Genomic DNA, 23,013 nt, shown 5'->3' with positions numbered 1-23,013 from the left:
AAATTCGAGAAATCAATAATATAGAAGAAAAAATTTCTAAAAAAGGAAATTTCTTATACTACCTTAAAGAAGAGGTAAAATATAAAACAATAGAAACCAAGCTCTTACCTCCTGAGAATAAAATGGCAATAAAAAACCTCAGAAAAAATATTGAAAAAGAAATATGTGCTGAACTCCCAAATGCTTTTTGGAATAGGCAAAGGCATATTGTTTGCCTACCTTACGAAATTAATTTCCACGAAGAGAAAATTCCTACCAAAGCTAGACCAATCCAGATGAATCCCAGACTTTTGGAAGTTTGTAAAAAGGAAATTGCGGATTTGCTTTAGAAAAAACTTATTAGGAAAAGCTCTTCTCCTTGGAGCTGTTCAGCTTTCTATGTAGAAAAAACTTTTGAAATAGAATGAGGGGCTCCACTATTAGTTATAAACTATAAACCACTTAATAAAGCCTTAAGATGGATAAGGTATCCCATTCCTAATAAAAGAGATGTGTTTGATAGACGTGTTAATGCTTGTATTTTTTCTAAATTTGATCTAAAGTCTGGATACTGGCAGATCCAAATTGCCAAGAAATATTGATACAAAACTGCTTTTAATGTCCCTTTTGGACAATATGAATGGAATATTATGCCTTTTGGGTTAAAAATGCCCCTTCAGAGTTCCAGAATATTATGAATGATATCTTTAATCCTTGTACTAAATTTATGATTGTTTATATTGATGATGTCCTAGTATTCTTTGAAAATCTAGAACAGCATTTGAAACATTTTAATATTTTTGTCAAAGCAATCAAAGTGGCTGGTTTAGTAGTTTCTTCCAAAAAGATTAGTATTTGCCAGACAAAGATAAGATTTCTAAGACACAATATTTTCCAAGGAAGAATAATCCCTATTGATGGAGCCATTGATTTTGCCAATAAATTCTCAGATATAATTAAAGACAAAACAGAGCTTCAGAAATTTCTGGGTTGTCTCAATTACATTGCTGATTTTTATTATTTTTTTCCTCAACTCTTCTAAGGATTTTGGCAAAACTATGGTCTTTTTGAGTGCAAACTAGGGGAGAAGAAGGTTTTTTGTTTGTTTTGGCTATATTTATATACTGGACTAAAGCTTCTCGCTTAGTCTCATCAATTATTTTATCAATTATATTCATAATCAGATTCTCCTCTTTGGTGAGGGTGTTACAAAAGCAAGTGGCATAAAGATTATTATAGTCTGAATCTGAGCTGCTAAATATTAAATCTTCGTCTTGTATTTCTCCAGTCAGCATCTCTAGTTCAGAATCGGAAGAACGATTAGAAGATTCTTCCTCAATTTGTAGTATATTAAGCAGTTGTTCTTTAATGTTGTCATCTAATTGTAAAGCATCTATTTTCTTCTGAATTTTGCACTTATTCTTATAATGTCCTACTTTACCACAGTTGTAGCAAACAGGAATTCTTCTTTTCCCTTTGGCTTTTTTGAAAGTTTTTCTGGGGGAAGATTTTTTAGAAAATTTCTCTTTGACAGAAGTTTTATTGGATTCTGGCTTATTGCTATATCTTTTATTTTTATATCTTTTCTTATCAGAGTCTTTGGAAGAAGGTAGAGTATTAAATTCAAACTGTTCGCAAAAATCTCCTAGCTCTTTTCTTCCAATCATTCTCTGTTTTTCGAGCTCTCTTTTCAGCTTTAGATCTGTATAGAATGCAAGGCCTTCTGCACAAATTTCGGCCGACAGTTCGCCTAATGTATATAAAGAGTATGGGATTATTCCTCCATGTTTATTCTTTAATCGTCTTGACTTTTTTGGCAAAAAGATGGGGTAAACCGGAAATGAATTTTTCTTCCAGTGATCAGATTTACTATCTTCTCTAGAAAGGAGTCTAGAGAAGAACACATCTTTTTACCACTTATAATGGGATAGTGTTGGGCATCTTAGATTCGAAAGTAGGTTTTCTGATCTAGCATCGAGTAATGCAGTACTTCCCACAAAGTGGGGAGTAAATTGATCCTGTTTCTAAGAGGATGGTTTCATACCATTCTCGGCTTTTATCTCGATTATTAGGATGTAAATGGTTATTCAAATATGTAGCAGCTATTTCACATGGGTCCTTGGTTTTATGAATATCCTCTATTATGGTAATAATTATAAAAGAGGTCTCTATGAATCTGCTCTTTTCTCCTGTAGTATTTATAGCTATTGATATTGGTTTAGGGGAGAACGTTATTTCCTGGGCTTGTTTTTTGATTATTTGTTTTGGGGTTATTGGTGATGATGATGTTACCAAGGCTTTACTTGGCACATGAACTATTTTCAGTTTCCCTTTTTTGCTAAACTCCTCTTGCTCCCCTTGCAAAAACTCACGAGTTAAAAAATCAAGAAGGTAATTAGTGGTGCCTTTGATATGTTCAACCTCGAATTCAAAGGAAGAGAGTATACCTTGCCATCGAGCAAAAATCTGTTTTGAGACGAGATTATATGAATTCAAATGGATACTAAAGGACAGACAGTGTTCTTCCAGACCAATATGGAAAAATCTAATATTGTTATACCAAGGTCTATGGCCTGGTCGCAAATAAAACTCCCTGAAAAATGGTCTTTACACTGTGAAAGCCAATAGTCTAGAACCCCTATGAATAGAGAGCCGGAACAAATAATAGAATACCTGGATGGAGATGTAGAAATACAATTTAATCCAACTAGACGAACTCGAATAAATATTTCTGAAGGACCGTCTAGAATTCCTTCCAGATGCTCTACTTCCTCTATTCCACAGTCTGACCATGAGGAAAATCATAGAAGACCCATAGTTGATGGGCTGACCAGAACAAATAGCCAAGTCCAACAACCGGTCTATAGAATATTCGAACCCAGTTCCCCAGATATTTTTATCCTCGACTCTTCTAAGGATTTTGGCAAAACTATAGTCTTCTTGAGTGCGAACTAGAGGAGGAGAAGGTTTTTTGTTTGTTTTGGCTATATTTATATACTGGACTAAAGCTTCTCGCTTAGTCTCAGGATCAGTTATTTTATCAATTACATCTATAATTAGATTCTTCTCGTTGGTAAGGGTGTTACAAAAGCAAGTGGCATCAAGATTATTATAGTCTGAATCTGAGCTGCTAAAGATTAAATCTTCGTCTTGTATTTCTCCAGTCAGCATCTCTAGTTCAGAATCAGAAGAACTATTAGAAGATTCTTCCTCAATTTGTAGTATATTAAACAATTGTTCTTTAATGTTGTCTTCTAATTGTAAAGCATCTATTTTCTTCTTAATTCTGCACTTATTCTTATAATGTCCTACTTTACCACAGTTGTAGCAAACAGGAATTCTTCTTTTCCCTTTGGCTTTTTTGAAGTTTTTTTGGGGGAAGATTTTTTTAGAAAATTTCTTTTTGACAAAAGTTTTATTGGATTCTGGCTTGTTGCTATATCTTTTCTTATCAGAGTCTTTGGAAGAAGGTAGAGTATTAAATCCAAACTGTTCGTAAAAATCTCCTAGCTCTTTTCTTCCAGTCATTCTCTGTTTTTCGAGCTGCCTTTTCAGCTTTAGATCTGTATAGAGAGCAGGGCCTTCTGCACAAATTACGGCCGACGATTCTCCTAATGTATATAAAGAGTATGGGATTATTCCTCCATGTTTATTTTTTAATCGTGTCTTGACCTTTTCGGTAAAATGATGGGGTAAACCGGAAATGAATTTTTCTTTCCAATGATCAAATATCTGTAGTAACTTCTTTTTGAGCTCTTCTTTAGTGGCATTAGGATTTTGTTGGCGAATTTTATTTACATAATCCGCCATCTTAACTTCTGTTTCAGGGGGTGAAAAGGACACCTTTCTCATTTTTATTTTTTCAAGGTTTAGGGCATCATTCTCATAGATATCCCACCATTTTATGTATATTTGTTTGCCTAATTCAGGGATATATTCCCAGTTATTTGGATAGTCATCTGATATATGGTTGGACCATTTCATGATCCATGGGATTTGGTATAAAGCTATAAAATACATATGGAGGTCTATTTTGGTATTATTATTATTATAATCTACGAACTTCTTTTAAGAAGCTTGAATATTAGATGACAGTATTTCTGTTCCAGATCCCCATAATCAGAACCAATTCTTGAACCAATTTGGGAATTCCCCTATTACTGATATTTTTATTTGTATAAACCATGTATAAGAATTCATATTATTTTGAAAAGCAAAGACCTCATGCCATGCTTCAATATATTCAAAATATTGAAAATATTTATTGTTGAAACCTTCCGCTTGCAGTTTTCTAGGTTTCAAGGGGTCCACACCCCATTCTTTGTATGAAATTATTTTACGTATTTGAAATTTGGAGTATGCTATCATATTAGTATTTTTCTTATAAAAATGGACTAGGGTAATTGATCCTGTTTCCAGGAGGATGGTTTCATACCATTCTCGGCTTTTATCTCCATTATTAGGATGTAAATGGTTATTCAAATATGTAGCAGCTATTTCACATGGGTCCTTCGTTTTATGAATATCCTCTATTATGGTAATAATTATAAAAGAGGTCTCTATGAATCTGCTCTTTTCTCCCGTTATATATATATATATATATATATATATATATATATATATATATATATATATATATATATATATATATATATATATATATATATATGGGAAATGCTAGCGTAGGCCAGTGGGGCTATAGCTACATATGAGGCCAACGGCCTAAATTCAATCTGGGCTGATCTGACGGACACGACTTTATTTCGTATTGGAATTTTAATTTTTTTTCTACAAATCCAAATTGCTTGAAGTTTTACGTGTCTATTCTTCTCTTCAAGATGTACCTAATAAAAATATTAGAAAAATAATTCGCAAGATATAAATGGACCAAAATACCCTTGAAAAGTTCTATGGGTATTTTGGTTAATTTATTTCTCACGAAATATTTTGTTGATATTTTTATTTGATTTTTCTATTTTTAAAGATCACACGCCCAAAATTTCAAGTGATTTGGATTTATAGAAAAAATTTAAAAATCAACTATGTAATGCAATCGTGATCATTAGATCGTCCCAGATTCAATCATGGCCGTTGGGCTCATATGTAGCTGTAGACCCAATCCCTACGCTAGCATTTCCCTATATATATATATATATATAGAGAGAGAGAGAGAGAGAGAGAGAGAGAGAGAGAGAGAGAGATTATAATATACCATCAAGGCATATATATATATATATATATATATATATATATATATATATATATATATATATATATATATATGCCTTGATGGTTTAAAGAAAGTGACAAGGATACACTCTGTTATCTCCCATGTCTTGAAATCGATGAAACAAAGTGGAAGCACTTAACAGAGACCACCATGTCCTTTCAATGTAGTGATGGACCTCCTTTTTAGCTATCTAATTCATACAAAACATATCTTGTGTGTGGTGTAATACACACATGTAGTCATCAATTGTATGTTATCAAGTCGGACAGTGGAGATGAACCATGTACTTGGTTGAATGCAAGTCCTTGGAATTCAGCTATTATTTGACCATCCTTAAGGATGGACGGTCGATACTGGGTTAGTGATACACGCATGCACACACCCGATGTGGTTGTATTTGATACTATATTTGGGATTTCCCATTTCGATGACGTTTTTACTTTAACCGTTCAGCCACACTATTTGGAATCTTGGTTCCCGTTACTCATAGATATGTGTGCATAGTTGTTGGAGATGATTACAAATTTGAATCGTTTTAGGAATCAAAATCGCGAATCAGAGCCAGCTAGAAGAACTTGTTTTCGGAATCAACGTCCGTACCAGAGGAATTGTGGAAACGAGATTCCTATTTTATAGGAGCCAAGATTCGATCAAAATGGAATCGAGATCTCTAAATAGATGAAATTGAGTTTTCTAGCTTTGTAGAATCGAGTTGCGACCTATTTGGAATCAACCAATATGGAAGCGAGATTCCTTGATTTATGGAATCGAGATTTCGACATCTTTGGAATCGAGAGGGAACTGAGACAGAAAGAATGTGTCTCAATGTCATTCATTGACTGACATGCCATACATGCACGTTTACATTATTTGTAGTACATTATTTCTAACATCTTGGACTTCAAATCACTCCATTTAGGATCAATACAATGCATACTTAAAGAACGTGGACCACCATGTTAGTTTCCATTGGTCATTTCACACCATAAAATATGACTACACCTTGTAGCTTAAGATCGTGAGAGTAGTTTACTGCTTTGAAAACCTCTAAACATCACTTCTCAGAAAAAAAAAGAAAAGGGGAAAAAAAGGCCCGTCGGGGGGGGGGGGGGGGGAGTTGTAGAATTCTGATAATGTGAAAATTAAACTAAGGAATCGAGACTTCACAGAAATGGGTTCTATGAAGATTCCTAGTCAGAATCATTGTGAAGATTCCTAGTCAGAATCACTGAATTGGGTTCCATGAAGATTCCTAGTCAAAATTGCCGAGTTGAAGTTCCAAATTGGAATTGCGACCTTTGGTGAGAGATTTGGCTAACTATGGATCTGTGATTTTGAAAATAGGGGTTAGATCCCATTAACTTGGGATCTAGATCCTCAATTTCATGGAACAAGATCCTCAATTTTGTGAATCGAGATCCCTAAATTAAAGAAACGCTTGGAATCAAGGTCCTGTGTCTCGAAGCACTGTATCGAAGTTTCAGAGCAGTATCAACCCCTTGATTGGGAGATCCTGGCATAGTTTCAAAAAGTGCTAGGCAGTCTGGGGGGTCCAGGCCGCCTAGTGCCTAAGCGGGCGCCGAGAACTTAGGCCGCCCAGTTGAATCCAAAAAGCATTCTACAGTTATATATTGTATAAAATATAAGAATTAGGTATTTAGGGCACATCAAAATTCAAAGTATACTACACATTAGCACACACTCCATAAGCATAATTATAAGTCGATCCTTATTTAATTAAAACTTAAAATTTACCAACCAAATTATCAAACCAAAGTTACCAAATACCAAAGCAGTGGAACTGTAAATCCACTATCCACAAGATCACAATACACAACCAAGAGGAAGAAAACAAAAATAAAAGTAATACTTGAAGACTGAAAAGAATCTTCAATAGTTCAATCAATGTTCAAACTTCAAAGTTTAATCATTATTCAACATTCATCATTCATCATCTGAAAAAGTAGGGTCTGCTGCATTTGCATCATATTCATCGCCATCGGAGTCGTCACCCTCCTCGACATATCTGTCCTCCTCCTTCGCTTCTGAATCTGCCTCTTATTCCTCCTCTTCCTCCACCCTTGACCTCTGTTTAGAAGATCTAGTGGCCCTAGGAGGGTCAGCTGATGTCCTTGAAGCATCTATGACCATGTCCCATGTACATCCTTCATGCCCTCGACCTCATCATAATCAACTAACCACTCCAGAGCATTGCCCATATTTTTTGATCTGATGGGGTCATTGAGCCTATTTGATTCAAGCCTGTTCCTTCTCTTTGTATGAATCCAACAAAATCAAATGAAACTAATTAAAATCTATGGTTCATGTATTATTACTACAATTATACAAATAACCTTTATGACCGTACCCCTTCAAAAGTACTCCGATTGCGCTTACAACCGGATGAATAAGTTGTCAGGTTTAAGATCCAAATGACCAACTTTTGTAAATTTGGGGAAGTACACCAATTGGCTGCAAAGATATGGAATAAAATCATAAATAAATAATGGAATTATAAAAATGAAACTTGATGAACTTAACTACCTGGATAAATTTTGGTCCTTTGCCTCATCGCCATTGGACTCCCAAAAGACTTTAATGAGCACTTGTAATTTATCAGCTCATCAACAGATATAATATCCTGGATATTAGGATCAGGGACTAGCACATCTACACACTTATTAAATCAAGTCATAATTGTGTCATTTGTTTGTATATCCTTATCAAGATAAAAAAAAGCTGGGTTCAAATAATAACCAGCTGCATGCAATGGCTGATGTAGCTGCCTATCCCACTTCTCATCAATAAAACAGGTTTGTAGCGGTTCTCATCATCATCAAAATTTTTGGCTATCTCCCTTTTGCATTTCTCCATAGCCTCATATATGTAGCTTATAGAAGCCTTGTCACTATCAACCATGCGAAGGAATTTGACAAGAAGAAAAAATGCCTTAAGAGCGCCCTTTACCTCTTGCCAAAAAGCCTTAGAAAGGATAATATCTCTCACATTCTTCCCAACCTTATCCTTGAACCATCGCATGCTCTCCAGTCATCTGTAGTAAACATCTACCTCAATTGCACTCTCCTCGAATGTATGCTATCTAAGCATAAGTACCAGGTCGCAAATCTCATGACCCTAGGCTTCATAAGCTCTTTCTTCTCTATAAATCTACACATCATGCTGAGGGTGAGACGGTGGCTATAAATGAAATTTGTAACTGACTCTGCCTTCTTCACTGGACCTGATATCTCGGTTATACCACCAAGAGCCTCAAGCATGAGGTCTATACAATGTGCTGTACATGGTGTCCAAAAGATTCTAAGATAAGTTATGCGCAACCAATTAGCTGCAGCAACACTAGGAGCAGCATTGTTTGTGACAACCTGTACAACAAGATGCTCCCTAACCTCCTTGATTCCCTTCTCTATAATTTGGAATATATAATGGGCATCGTGGATATGATCAGAGGCATCAATAGACCTAAAAAAAATAGTCCCTAAAGGACAATTCACAGGAAAATTCATCTGACTTCTTCTCTTCTTATCACTCCAAGCATCAGTCATAATAGTAACCCCATATTGAGCCCATGCATCATTCTTAACTTCTACAGCCTCCTTCGTGACACTCACCGCTTTTTTTAAAAGAGGCTCTGAAAGCTCCTATGGGGTTGGGGGTTTTATCCCAGGCCCAAATTGGCAAGTTGCCTCTACCGCGGCATAGAAGTTGCTTAGGTGAGCAATATTGAAAGGAATGCCCGCCTCATAAAACCATGTAACAACATAATAAGCAGCTCTATCTCTCTCTTCCTTCTTCATTCTATTTTCAATAGTGGTTTGCTTCTTTGTTTTCTCTCCTGCAGCCTTAGGGTTAGACCGTGGCAAAAAACTATCCTTAGGGCCTCTAACTCGAGGCGTCTTACTCCCAGAACTAGAAGCAGTTACAACTCCCTTTCCCTTTCCCCTAATAATGGATTGTTCTACCTCTTGACATCCCTCCCCAATCCCATCCTCATCACTATCATCATCATCATAATTGACCCGAACCCCAGACCTAATATCTGCTATGGAGGCAAATCTCTCATATTTTTTCATTTTTACTAGACTAAAAAAATTGGTTATTTCCTCTTTAACAACATCAGGAGTCTTTTTACATGGGGCAACATCGCTCCTGATACCCAGTAAGATGTTTCTTGAACCGGTTTATGCCCCCTTTTGTATCCTCACAAAACTTGTATCTTATGCAATTCTTATCATCAGGATCTGCGTTGTAGCTATATTTCCAACCGGGATCACCACTCTTAATAAATCCCGAAGAAGACATCTCAAAATAATACAACTTATACAAGCAATAAAAAAAATCACTTACTTCGAGTTTGATTTCTCAATCTCTAAACTTCTACCTCAAAAATGCTTCTAAAGAATCAAAATCTTCTAAAAAACCCCCCAATAGATTTATTAAACATCAAAAATTAAATCTAATATCAATGGGTGATGTTTTGATCAATTTCTCATAACTTTGCTAAACCCTTCGATCCTAAAGAAATTATCAAAAACTAGTTCTCTCTCTAAAATGGGCTCTAATGAGTTTTAGGTTTTAAATGAACCTAAAACCCCATTTTTGGCCCCTTAGTATAAAAAAATGGACAAAAATAGCCCCCACTGAAAGCATTTTCCGCCTCTGGGCGAGGTGCTGGACTTGGACGGCTGCCTAGGTTTGGGCGCTGGGCAGCCGCCTAGGCAGTTTCCTGGGCACCTAGGCGGGAGCTCAGGAACTTCCGCTTTTTTTGGGGGCTTAAGCCTAGGCAATGCGCCCAGGCCCAGATCCACCTAGGCGGCCTCCCAGGCGCTGGGCGGTCTGCTTTTTGAGACACTGGATCCTGGTATCCATTATCTAAAGTGTTTCCTAGGTATAGAAGTTGAATGAAAGAAGGTAGGATGATACTTGGGCATGGCAAATAGGCTTTGGACCTTTTGAAATGGACAAAGACGTTAGATGCAAAACCGGCCTTTAAACCTACAGTTCTGAATGGATGATAAGGAGATTGAAAGTTTTAGGTATTGTATTTCAAAACCAGAAGTATATAGAAGTATAGTTGGTGCTTTACAATATCTCACCCTCACAATACCCAATATATTGTATGTAGTCAATCAGGTGAGCCAATATATGCATAGTCTTAGAGTATGCCCAGATGATATTAAGATACATAAACGGTACTACAAATAATGAGCTCTTTTTACTTTTTTTTTGACCATAGCTCATTTACGTTAAAAATAATCCTAAGGACATGAACCTTTTTAATGGTTGCAGTCGTTTCAAATGCCGACTGGGCTGGGGACCCACGTGCTAGAAGGTTAGTTACATGGTATTTTGTGTTTGTGGGCAACAATTTGGTATACTGGTATAGCAAGAAACAAGGGATGATGGCAACATCTAGCGCATAGGCTGAGTATAGGGCCATGGCATCGATCACTTCTCAAACTTACTTGGATAAGAAGTCTTGCTATGGTTCTTGGTCTCAAATTATGTAGTGCCGTTCTATATTGCATTAATCAAAGTGTAATAGCCATCGTCATGAATCTAGTGCTCTATGGAAAGACCAAATGTATTAAGATAGATCAACTTTTTGTGAGAGAGAAAATTAAAGTAAAAGAATGGTTGCAAAATTTGTTGGGATCAATGAATAGGTGGCAGTACAAAGGAGCTGATCAAGTAGAGACATAGACTTCCAAAGGGCAAGCTGTGCATGATTGTTACTGATGTATGTAACATGGTTTGCAAGGGAAAACTTGTAATGTTCTCGTATTATGTAACTATCAATATTGTCATAGACATGTTTGTAATATATTTTGTTAATCACATATATAAATACAAGGATGTCCAAATCAGAAACAAGTCTTGGATGTCCCCTTATTCTTTCCTCCTTGCTTGTGCTTCCTCTTCTTTATTCATGAATAATTTTCAGCATTTCAATGAAATCGATCAGCAAATCAGTTATCCAGGAACTCCTAAGCACAATGAATAAGCAAAATGCTGGAACTGATATTTCCTTGTAGTGAGTTGATCCCTCTGGATTGATAAGGCAATTACAGGGACATAGGTGTGAAGGTGAAATAGTTCTGACTGCACATTATTTTGTAAATGATGTGCACGTGCATCCTGAAGCCTGTCTCCTTAGATTAATGGAAAATTATCAAAAGCCTTTTAATATCTCACATCAGTGTCATTGGTTGTGTCTATTATGTTAAATTTCATCAGAACAGTGACAAGCTTGATGCTAGGTCCGCTAACTGTGTCTTTCTTGGATATATCACTCACTAACAATACATGTAATGATCCTACTGAGAAGAAGCTTTATGTCTGCGCAATGGTACTTCCATCATATGTCTTTCTTATTTTCTAGAAACTGGAGAGTTGTCCCTTGGAGTGATAGCGAACCTAGATAGGCTGCACGTCATAAGCCTTTACATATTACCTATTATGACATCCTATTCAGATTGTTGTACAATGAGAGAGACTGAAAGATACCAAGGAAAATGTCAGCCAGAACATCTTTATTTTAGGAGAAAGGTAGTCATACCAATTGATGGAAAACAATCCAAGGACAAGCACCAGGTAGTTTGCATTCTCATTTTCATTTACCTGTTGCTTTAAGAAAAAGAAAAATATTTGATTTATCGTTTCAAACCTTTTTTATGTCCTTAAGTGCTGTAATTTACTAGACCAACAAACAGTGGCACTTATCAGAGGAAAAGCTATGGCTTGGGCCGCTTGGCTATAGCAATTTCTTTGCATAATATAACAAAAGAAAATTCGCAACTTGGGAGGTGATTGGACATTGCCAGAATAAAGCTGTATCAGTGTAAAATAATTTATCAAATAGACAATGTATGCCTGGTGATTCTAGAGAAATAGACAAGAAGCTGAAACTTTGTCAAAGTTTTGTTGTTCTTGAGATGTGATATGGATTGAATTACATTCATTTGAAAGAAACGGTTGCTAGTTTTCCTGTTATATAAAATTAAATGGAGTGATTGCTTAGTGTTAATATGCATGTGGAGTGGGGTGTAAAAGGCCACCCAGGCAGTGGTCTGGAGGCAGGGCAGTGGAAAACTGCACAGCCAGGGCCGGGCAGGTTACTTAGATCAACTTAACTTGGTGCCCATGCATGGACTGTACAGCCTAAACTGCCTAGACAGTTGCATGTTAGTTAAAAAAAGGGCAAAAAAGAAACCAAAGTTCTATGTTCCTCTTCTTCTTTTATTATTATTATTATTATTATTATTATTATTATTATTATTATTATCATTATTATTATTATTATTATTATTATTATTATTATTATTATTATTATTATTATTATTTACCACTTGGAACTGGCTGCATCACACTTTTGGTTACATTACTGTATGTAACATTGTGTCGTCAATCGGGGCCTTGAACATCATATCACTTCTGATCTTTCAGCATAAGCCTCGCCTTGCACCATTTTCCCTGTATCATTGTCATGGTTACCATATGCATGGCCTGAGATCCCTTGTATATTTGAGAGTCTATATATCTTTTTGGACAAAGCAAACTGCCTCTTCAATAATAGTTTGGCATCTTCAGAATTGTGTTATATTCTGTCTTGACCTGTTGTTATGTTTTCCACTTCTTATATTTTTTGTGTTGTCTGCCACAAAGAGTATGTGGAAGATCTTAGTCTTTGTTACCCAGATGTCTATACTGGTTGGCTAATTGTTTTGTAATTTCACTTTCAGGTCATGTTGGTGTTCTTGCTCACTTAAAGGATGCCATGTGTATCTGGTTCTTCTATTGTGCGTCTTGTTTTCTGTGGTTCTATCTTTGCCTTGTGCATCGAATAACCATTTAATTTCTCATGCAAAAGGTATGAAGTCGGTCTTGGATGATAATGCATGTGTCTTTTGCAGCGGAAGTGATGAAAGTCTTCTGGATTTACTTGTGGGTGATGTGAGATCAACTTATGCTCAAGAAAATTTAAGGGTGACTCCCATCCATGGTAGTTCTTGTACCGAATCTGACTTCATGTGCTTTCCATCAATGCTGCATGATTTTGTGGCTGAGAAAAAACCCTGCAGAGCAGCTTCTCCAGAAGTGGTGTCCAAGGAATTAGATGGCACACTCTGTCATCATATTGGGGACGTTAACTCTACTAGGTCTATGGAGAATATGTTATTTAAATTATTGAATGGAATGGTTGTTTCCTGTTTTTTATACTCTGATAGGGATTTTGGTAGAAATTCGCCCTTCCAGGTTGATAATGTCGATCTTGCTGGGTTCCCACATGGATATTCAGACCCTAATGTTGCACTGAAAAAATCAAGCACTCTTAATCTAGATTCATATGGAATTAAGGGGGGTTCTTCATCACCACATGTGGTAATTAGCCCACCTTCCTTAGACTGGGGGTGTAAATATTTATTTTCCCCATCTGTAGAATTTCTAAATGTCACAAACACATGCAATGATAGTATTTTGCATATTTATAGACCATTCAGCTCCGATCTGCAGTTTTATGCATACAATTTTGATGATACGTTGGTGGCACCTGGTGACACAGTTTCAATTTCTGTTGTCTTCTTTCCAAAATTTTTGGGCTCGTCATCTGCTCACCTTGTATTGGAAACTAGTTCTGGGGGATTCATAGTTCATGTCAGAGGCGAAGGAGTAGAGTCCCCCTACGGTATACAGCCTTTAGTATGGCATGATGTGATATCAGATGGCAGTTTGCTTAAGAATATAACCATCTACAACCCTTCTGATGACATTCTTCGTGTTGAGGAAATAACTGCATCGATTTCAGTTTCATCTTCTGACAATGGAGAAGATTCTGTACATGCAGTTTGCAGAAGAGATTTACGTCATGAGTTGGACGACCAACTTCATCCAGTCCCAAATTCTAAGGAGCGCTTGAACTTCAAGACTGGTCAACTGGGATTGCCATCACTTGGTTTAAGGCCATATAAACAGTGGGAAGTTGATCCTCACAGCAGTGAAACTATCATGGAGATTGATATTTTTTCCCATATGGAAGGAAAAATTTCCGGGTTCTTTTGCATTAGACTCTGGAATGCTTTCGAAAATAGCATCGATACTGTAATGGTTCCTCTTGAAGCAGAAATTTTTGGCATAGAAGCATATGGTGCATCTGAGGTTTTCTTTTCCATATTTCTAGAATCTCTTACCTCCTGTGATGGTAAGGAATTTTTTGTTATTGCCCTTTCTCTGAGGGACGGGGCTTCAAATTTACTTAGGTTGTGTGAAATTATTGAAGTAACAGAAGGCACGAAGGTGTTCCATGTCCAATACGTGCACGGATTAATACTTCTTCCAGGGACCACCACGCGTATGGCCGTTGTGACCCTCAACCCTGTTCCTTCTCAAGATCCTGAACCCAGACCTCCAACTCTTTCACCAGATTGTAAGCTCGTTATAGTGACAAATGATTCTGTTAACCCAAGAATCGAGATTCCTTGCCCAGATTTTTTCCAGATTCATCAGGAACATCACCGTGGTCCAGTTTTTTATAACTCATATCAAGTGATGGATGTCCAAAGTAAAAAAGCGGAATCTGGCACTCTAAGACTTGGCCTTTCGAGAAGCGTAAGCAAATCATATGCGTCAAAGGTATGTCACATTTCTCCATCATTCAAATAAATGCATGGTTGGCCTCTTTCTTTCAGCCCCTTTGTAGACTTTTTGTATAATACATAATAATTGGAAGATCCAATTGATAAATGCTTTCAGCCCCTTTCTAGACTTTTTGTATAATACATCATAATTGGAAGAGCCAATTGATAAATTTGTCCACCAGAAGAAGTTTGATAGCTCTTTCAATGAATTCATTTCATATTCCTTACATAAAATGCATTTAGTTTCTCATTTATTCTATGCTGTGCTCGGGTAGGCTCTTATTGCATTGTTTTCCTATTTGGTTGAAGATGCTATAGGGGTCAACATGGCATTGTTGGCCAGCGCCTTATACCATGAGAGAGCTACCCAAACGCTACTCCATGCATACGCTTTACGATAGTAGCACAAAGACCTCATGAGGTCTTTTAATTCCTATTGTAATTTTTACAGTGAAAGGCCCCACCTATAGCATGAAAGTATTTATGGGCAGTCTTGGCAAGCTAAGTCTTAGATTTGACTTTTGGTTTATGTCTTCTTAAAAGAGGTGAGTGTGAGTTTATATCGAGGAACTAACAGATTATCTGCATTATGAAAGAAAATCCTTTTCCATTTGCAGCTTTATCATTGAAATAACGGATTATCTGCATCATTGAACTTGTATTTATCTGTTAGAATTTTTATATCAGTTTCTAATGGAAATTGTTGGTATAATGAAAATTGAATTCGGAAAGTATCAAAACGAAGTATATTATGTTCCCTGGAACTGTTGATCACCATGGTTGGTTATTGCGGGATTGGATTTTACTTACACAGAAGTAGGATTTGATATCCGGAAATTAGAAAGATGTCAACAAGGTTTGCATGATGAAAGTTATGATCTATGTTCGAAAATGCTGAAAGAAAATTCACCGTTGAGTAAATTTGTGATGGTCAAGTATCTTATCTCGATGAAAACGACATGGATCTTCATAGCTTCTTGGGAATGGGTAAATTACATGGTTTTGGAATAATGTATGACTTCAATAAAGAACCACTAGCCTCTCATTTTGTCAATCCAAGTGAGGGACACTTGGGTGTTTCAGAGCTAATATGGGAGGTTCCACAACACAATGACCAGGAAAGGGGCTTCAGATATTATATTAGAGAAGATGCTGGTTGTTATCTACAACTTGAGGTGGCCGAGAATGTGTTGATCTTGACAACATATAATAGCAATGAGTTAAACTCAAGTTGAGCTTGACAAATCTTGAGGTTGAGATCTATAACGTTGGAATAGAGTTAGCTGATTTGGCATGGATGTCTGCTGCTAAAGTTATCTGCACTGAACTGCTAGCACTATGGGAAAAATGAATAACTTTATGATTGAAGGAAACAAAAAAGAAACACACAGTGGTATCAAAGAGACACACATATGATACGTATTAACACACAAAAGTACAGATGTGATGTACTTGATGAGCTTGACTTGATAACACATCTGCATTTCCATGGCCCTAATATGAGCGACTAGCATCCTGACAAAGGTTCAATAAGCTGGACCTCAGATGCCAAGTCTCCCCCCCTAGATGTATGCTCTCCACCCAGATGCTCGGTTCTATTTTTACAGAATGGGAGCATGCAGTAATTGTGCTTTAGCCAAAATACAACTCTTGCATTCTTAGACATCACATGAGAATCTAAAAAAGGCCCTCTCTCTCTCTCTCTCTCTCCATATCTATCTATCCATCCATCTAGCGGTATATCCGTGTGCATGTGCTCATGCATTGTGCGTGTGTGTATGTGTTGAGAGGGAGAGAGGGGCATAACAATGTGGTGTGGCATTCAAATGTGTCATTTAATGAGGTTAATTTTGTTCCTTTAGATTGTTCATTTGAAGTTTGGTCTGCTGCTCTCTCCATGTTTGACCACTCTCTTTGTTTCTTCACTGTGGACTTTCAGGCAGAGGTTGCAGAAGCAGACGAGTTGATACTAAGAAACTGGAGGTCGCAAAGCACCTCAAGGAACATTTCTGTGCTGGACAGTCTTGAGTTGCCATTCCCCATAGTCCCAGTTGGCAAAAAGTGCTCCAAATGGATCAATGTAAGAAACCCAAGCAAAAAACCTGTTGTGATGCAGCTCATTCTTAACTCAGCAGTGATTGTTGATCAATGCAAAGGGGGCAGTGATGAGCCCATTAACATCTGGGCTCAGACAAGTATCAATACATTCTCAATGGAGGAAAATGCAATCACTGAAGCATATGTCCATCCTAATAGCACAGCTTCATTTGGGCCAATATTCTTTCATCCAACAGATCGTTGTCTTTGGAGAAGCTCAGCTTTAATCAGGAACAATCTGTCTGGTGTAGAATGGTTATCTTTGTGGGGCTTTGGAGGGCTAGTTTCTTTGATTTTGCTTGAGGAATCAGAGCCTGTTGAGAGCCTAGACTTCAAGATGAACATGCCACAAACCCTTAATGTCACTCCTCAAGAGTTGTTGGTCCACATGGAGGGCACAAGGGCTGCATGCATTCACCCAATTTCGAAAGAGCTCTATGCAAAGAATGCTGGTGATTTGCCCCTTGAAGTCGAGAGAATTGAAGTCTCAGGCACCACATGTGGTTCAGATGGGTTCACCGTACATGGTTGCAGTGGGTTTTCTCTTAATCCAGGGGAATCAACTAGGCTCCTTATTTCTTATCAGACAGATTTCTCAGCTCCAGTGGTTCACAGGAACTTGGAACTGTCACTGTCTTCGATGGGTATTCTTGTATTCCCCATGGAAGCAAGCCTTCCTGCTTACATGCTGAGCCTGTGCAAGAAATCCTTCTTTTGGATGATGGTGAGGAAGGCATCAGTAGTGGTCTTGGCTGCTGCTTCAATAACCTTCCTCGTGTTTTCCCGCTTCTTCCTCCCTCAAATGACTGCCTCCAACACGCATACCCATTTGCCCAAAAGCAATAAGAGCTCGATCGCTACTTCAACCAGAAGTCTTAAAATACGCTCACAACATCAGAACCACATTAGTCCCAGGTTTCCTGAAACTATTATTATTATTATTATTATTATTATTGTTTAAAAATTCATTGCATTTTCTCTGTTTTAACTCTTGTTCCTCTTCTTAGCATTTCTGATTTTGTTGAGTTCATCAAATATATGGCATTGTTTTCCTTGTTTTTCCTGTTTGGATATGTCTTAAGCATGTCTTCTATGTGTTTTGAGGCTTGCAGGTCTGTGTCAAAACATGGGTATTTGGATGCATTAGGCCATTCTTTGCGTCACCCAAGCGACGTTGCGGAAACAGTAACAGCTGCTTCTCAGCATACAAATTGGGGGCCTAGTAACCAGAACAGAGTCTCAGCTTGCTTGGATGAGAGAGAGGGTTCCCCATTGTCATTGAAAGGTAGGGATACAATGGAGGAGTCAGCCTCAGCCCCATGCCAAACCCATCAACAAAACAGCACCAGCAACCTCACTGTCAGAGTTGAGAAACTGAAAGGAAAGAGAAGGACGAGAAGGGGCATTGGAGCCAAGCGTGATATCTCTAGCAGCCAGAGTGGGAATTCTACCCCATCTTCCCCCGTCTCTCCTCTCACACCCTTAGTAACTTCTCGACCGAACAGCCCACTTGTAAAGGGGTTCCCCACACGCACTTCTACTTCCATATCATCTGAGGCTTCTCCAGCAGTGGTAGACATTTGTTCTAAGCCAGAAACTCATAATTTTGTGAATAGAAGTTACGATGACAGTTATCCGAGCACATCATCATCATCATTGGAGCAGTTGAAAGAGAAGAGCTTTGTGCACAGGCCAAGAAGTGGTGGATCCAGGCCTGTCTTGATGCCTTCTGCTACATTTCCTTCAATGGGTTGGCGTGAGTCAAGCTTGCCAGTACGGGCTTCATCATCAATCTCTGCAATTGCACCGCCACCGTATCCTCGTGCACCAGGGTCCAGGATTGGGGCACCAAATATAGTGGAGGAGGGCCACCCTGATAACTTCACCTATGACATTTGGGGTAACCATTTCTCGGAGCTCCGGCTAATGGATCAAGGAAGGGCATGTTTTCCTGGCGTGCTGGGTGATTCTCAGAGTTTCTTTGCGAGGACACCACATGCTCAGGTCGAAAAGGGTCCTCTGGCACGTGCTGGTTCTCCAGCTCCTCCCAAATAGGTCATGTATGCTGTAACTTTTTTCATTAGCAATTAATGATCATTTTCTTTTTCCTCATATGAGGTTTTTGGAGCTCTAGCTATGGTTCTCTCATTCTCTCTCTTCTGCTTGTGTGGTTAAGTCAAGCTCAAATAGGTCCAACTTACTTCCGGGTCATGGGACTCTCTCTCTCTCTCTCACTCATTCATTAGATTCGGTATCACTGCTCTTACTCTCTTTCTTTTACATATGAGAGAATGAGGAAAACACATTTTAGTCGTACACATGGATTTGCTAGTCCACAACCTTGCTTTTGAAATTAGTTAAACATATTTTTAACTCCACTTACCTGAAGTTCTTGCCCATTGCTGCCACTCACTTTTGTACAAGGTGGCTTCATTTGTAAATGCCATTGCAATGAGATCCATTGGCTGGGTTGGTTTTGCTTTTAATGATAACACATTCCCCTGATGTGCACTTTTGACTCTCTTCGTTACTGGGTGGCCCTCATGACCCTTTTGATGGCTGCTGTGGGTTACAGGAAGTGAATCCAGTAAGGGCAACCGGCAGGGGTGGTTGAAGCCATGAGAACAAGAAACCAGATGGAATCCCCCTTGGGAACGATGCCCACCCTTCGCCACAAACCCAGTGGACACAGCATAGTCTGTCGATTGCTGTTTTTACCTCATGGGATAAAGGTTTATGCAGTAAGAGGAAAGGTTGGATATGAGTCTGACCCTATGTTCTTCGAGGCACCAATGCAAAATGGTTAGAGGGATCAAGGATGGCTAGATTTTCATCAAGGTTGGCAGGGAGATGGTTAATGAGGGGCAAGGCTGTTAAAGGCTACAGTAGTGGATTTTTTTGCCCTCTCGAGGACATTACATACCTACATTAAGCCAATGGAGGATGGAATCCCAGTCATTTGCCAGAAGCTCGCTCTTAATGGGCTATTGTGTTTATTTTTTCCTAAAAACGTTCTGGGGCTAGAGGCTGAGGTTGGTAAGCATAGTTTACTGAAGTTTCAAGGGCTCCCTACGCATTGTACCTATGTTGCGACCCAGGATGCTCCAAAGCCTACCCAGCCCTAACAGTTTATGGGTCACAGCTATTTTTACATGCCTGGAATTATGGTGTTTCCTGTGGAGTTGTGAACTAAGATATGCTCAAGAAAGTAGATTGGAAGATGATGACTGGTTTGTTTCTGGGCTTCCGAGAATCAAAATAGAGAGTAGCGGGCCCTCACCCATCCTTCCCCAAATCTGGCTGGTGCTAGAAGAAGCTAATTTCAAGGGACAAGCTAGAGCAGTGGAATTCAGAAAACTATGGTCAAGCGGGGCAGGGGTGGTGGGGCAATAGAGCCACGACCAACATTAAAGACAGCTACTGGTAAAATGGGAAGGAGAGGTTGAGATCACTATGAGTGGAAAAATCCAAGGGGAATGTATTACTGTAAAAAAGAAAGGATAGGAAGGTGGGGCATGAAGGAGGGATAAGAGAGTTAGCAAACCAATATCAAGGAGACCGATCCAACTGGGTGCTCTTGTGACAGTAGGTACAAGAATGAAGCTACAAGAGTTCCGGTACTGAAAAGTTCTGGCTCTCTAGACACAAATCTTGGCAAAATTAGTTTTGAGAGGGTACCTGAGGATTTAAATTCGAGTTACATCAAGGAGCAGGAGACAGCTGTGTTAATTGCATGGCTGTGAACGTGCCCCTAAGAGCTCAACAGGTGGCCCTCCTCAAAACCTAAAGGGCACCGGAGGCATTAAGACAGCAGATGGCTAGAATTTTATCCAACATCATCTGAGGATTCAACAGATGATGTTGCATCATTGCAAGCGGTGCCCATAAGGCAACCTTCTGGAATGACATAATGGCTCAAAGGTTCTTTGATTGCCGCTATAAAACCCCCTCCTCCCTTCGCATATTAGCTGAGTTGAGATCAACTATTGTGTTTGGTGGATTTTGCAGTCAACTACTATTACCTCGACACTTGGCCTATGGCCTCGTATCGTGTGTCGACACGTGGCAATGAGTGACTTATTATAATCATCATCACTAGAGCTTTTTCTCAACTATTGAGGTCGGCTATATGAATCCTGGTCTGCCATTCTACACTATCAATGGCCATATCCTTAGCGAGGTTATATATCCTTATATCTTTTTGCATTACTACCAACTATATTTTTTTGGGCCTATCTCTCTCTTTTTTTGAGCCTTCCACTTGATTTAACTCGCACTTCCTAATAGGTGCTGTACTGGGTATGAGCTGCACACAGCCAACCCACTTAAGTCTACTTTCTCTCATCTTATCACCTATTGGACCCGTACCTGAGTTGTATCGAATGCATTCAAGTGGTTTATTACAATGCATTGGGAGGATTTGAACCTTGTTGATTTTGAACTCCTCGTGTGGTTCTATGGTTGCTCCAACGACTTGGCAACTGACATAGGATGTAAAATTATATTATATATATTAAATATAATATTTTATTAATAAGAAAACAAATGCATGGACATGTCTTAGCAGTATCAGGTTTTTAAGCTGCCAAACTAGACACTTAAGACACTGACACCCATATCGGTGTCTATGTAAGACTGCAGTCAACCCATGTAAGGCTCTTAGCAACCGTTGTTAACGCATTTCTTATCCCCCAAGTTCTTTTTTTGCTTTCCTAAGGCTCTCCCTACTTTATTATTTTCTTCTAAAGAGTGGGCGTTCCCATGGCTTTTACACAGAGGGTATGGGTGCAGGATGAGAGAGAGTGGGCAGAGAGAAGAGTCCCCACATGGATCGCTGGGTTTACTGTAGTTGCAATCATTTCCTTTACCGCAATTCGGTAGTTCCATTCATGCTCAAGAGAAGACCACATTGCTCCGGTGCAGCTGCCTTCACCTTGACTATCAACGCCTGAAGGACGAAGCCACCCAGCAAATTATGATCTCTCTGCTTCTCCACCTTGGCCTCATTCCTGAATAGCCTACCGTGATCACCAAGGATGAAGGAAGACATTGCATTTCGATACATGGAGGAAGATAGATGGGAGGATGGGGCCTGTTTGACAATCGAAAACTTGAGATTTCGGAGAAGGAAAGACAATGGCGGGGTAGCTCCAGGCCGGAGCCCACCCTTGTTTTGAAGGCCATATGGATGTTATGCGATGCCAGCTGGGCATGGATGAGCCTTTATGGGATATTCGGATGTTAGAATACGTAGAACCAAGTTTGGCGTGCCAAGGTAGTGAAGCATAAAATGTGGTTTGGCCCATTTATTTTTGGGTTCATAACCAGTTTTTGGAAATGGCACACAATGGAAATTTTTTATTCCCAAAATCCGTAGATTTACTTGTTTCACCTTTTTATTCTTCATCTTAAACTATTCAAATTTTGATCCCTAATACCCCGTAGATTGTTTGAACCATATAAGAACAATTATCAATTTTAGCTTGAATAGTGTGTAGGGGATGCCTTCTTTGATCTATTTGACACGGGCAATCTCTTTTCCGTTCAGACGCCCTCTCAATTTGTGCTTGAATCCTTTTTGTATTTGCTTGTTCAGCTAATTCAACATCTAATTCAATAGCTTTTTTCATTGCTTTTCGAAATGAAACTTTATTTTTTAATTCGTAATTCTTCAATTCTTCGGGTTGGACCCTCAATTAACAAATTCGAGGACCCAATGTAGATTGAGACATGGATATGATTAGTTCTTTTTTGAATCCCTATATGTGCAATTCCTTGGAACCTTGAGGATATTCTCATATGTTTTTGTACATAATTCTTGATACACTGCCATATTTTTTCTTCTTCTTGTAGATTGTTCGAATGATCCTTTGGTTGTGCGAACCAAAAGGCATGATGACTATGGGTTGTGCCAAGTCTGAAACCAAGTGGATTTATTTTTGGTCCCACATCTATCTATATAATTTTCTATTATTTATTTTTTATATATTATTTAAATTTTATTTTATTTTCTTTATTTCAGTATTCAGTTAAGGTAAGACTTTTTTTTTGTTA

At 38.4% G+C, this 23,013-nt stretch overlaps 1 protein-coding gene across 5 annotated transcripts in view; it reads left to right on the top strand.

The window, feature by feature from the left end:
• Positions 1-22,506, top strand: part of LOC18425368 (uncharacterized) — a 34,518-nt gene extending 12,012 nt beyond the window's left edge. The window contains exons 2-6 of one of the 5 annotated variants that reach the window (XR_016053454.1): positions 12,970-14,857; positions 16,802-17,874; positions 18,072-19,014; positions 19,535-21,139; positions 21,751-22,506. Coding sequence is in view for 3 of the 5 variants with exons in the window: in XM_020661990.2 (XP_020517649.1) it covers positions 12,970-14,857; positions 16,802-17,874; positions 18,072-19,014 (3,904 nt within the window). In the remaining 2 variants the exon portion in view is untranslated. Of the gene's footprint in view, positions 1-12,969; positions 14,858-16,801; positions 17,875-18,071; positions 19,072-19,534; positions 21,394-21,735 lie in introns of those variants that run through there. The other 4 variants (XR_016053453.1, XM_020661990.2, XM_088863960.1 and 1 more) reach the window with 4 other exon arrangements.
• The last annotated feature ends 507 nt before the right edge of the window (positions 22,507-23,013 follow it).

Source organism: Amborella trichopoda, chromosome 4, assembly GCF_054954075.1.
Source record: "Amborella trichopoda isolate Santa Cruz 75 chromosome 4, AtrichopodaSantaCruz75HAP2 v2.0, whole genome shotgun sequence".
Lineage (NCBI taxonomy): Eukaryota > Viridiplantae > Streptophyta > Magnoliopsida > Amborellales > Amborellaceae > Amborella > Amborella trichopoda.
Note: the sequence above shows the minus strand (reverse complement) of the source record. Positions and strands in the feature narration are given on the sequence as shown.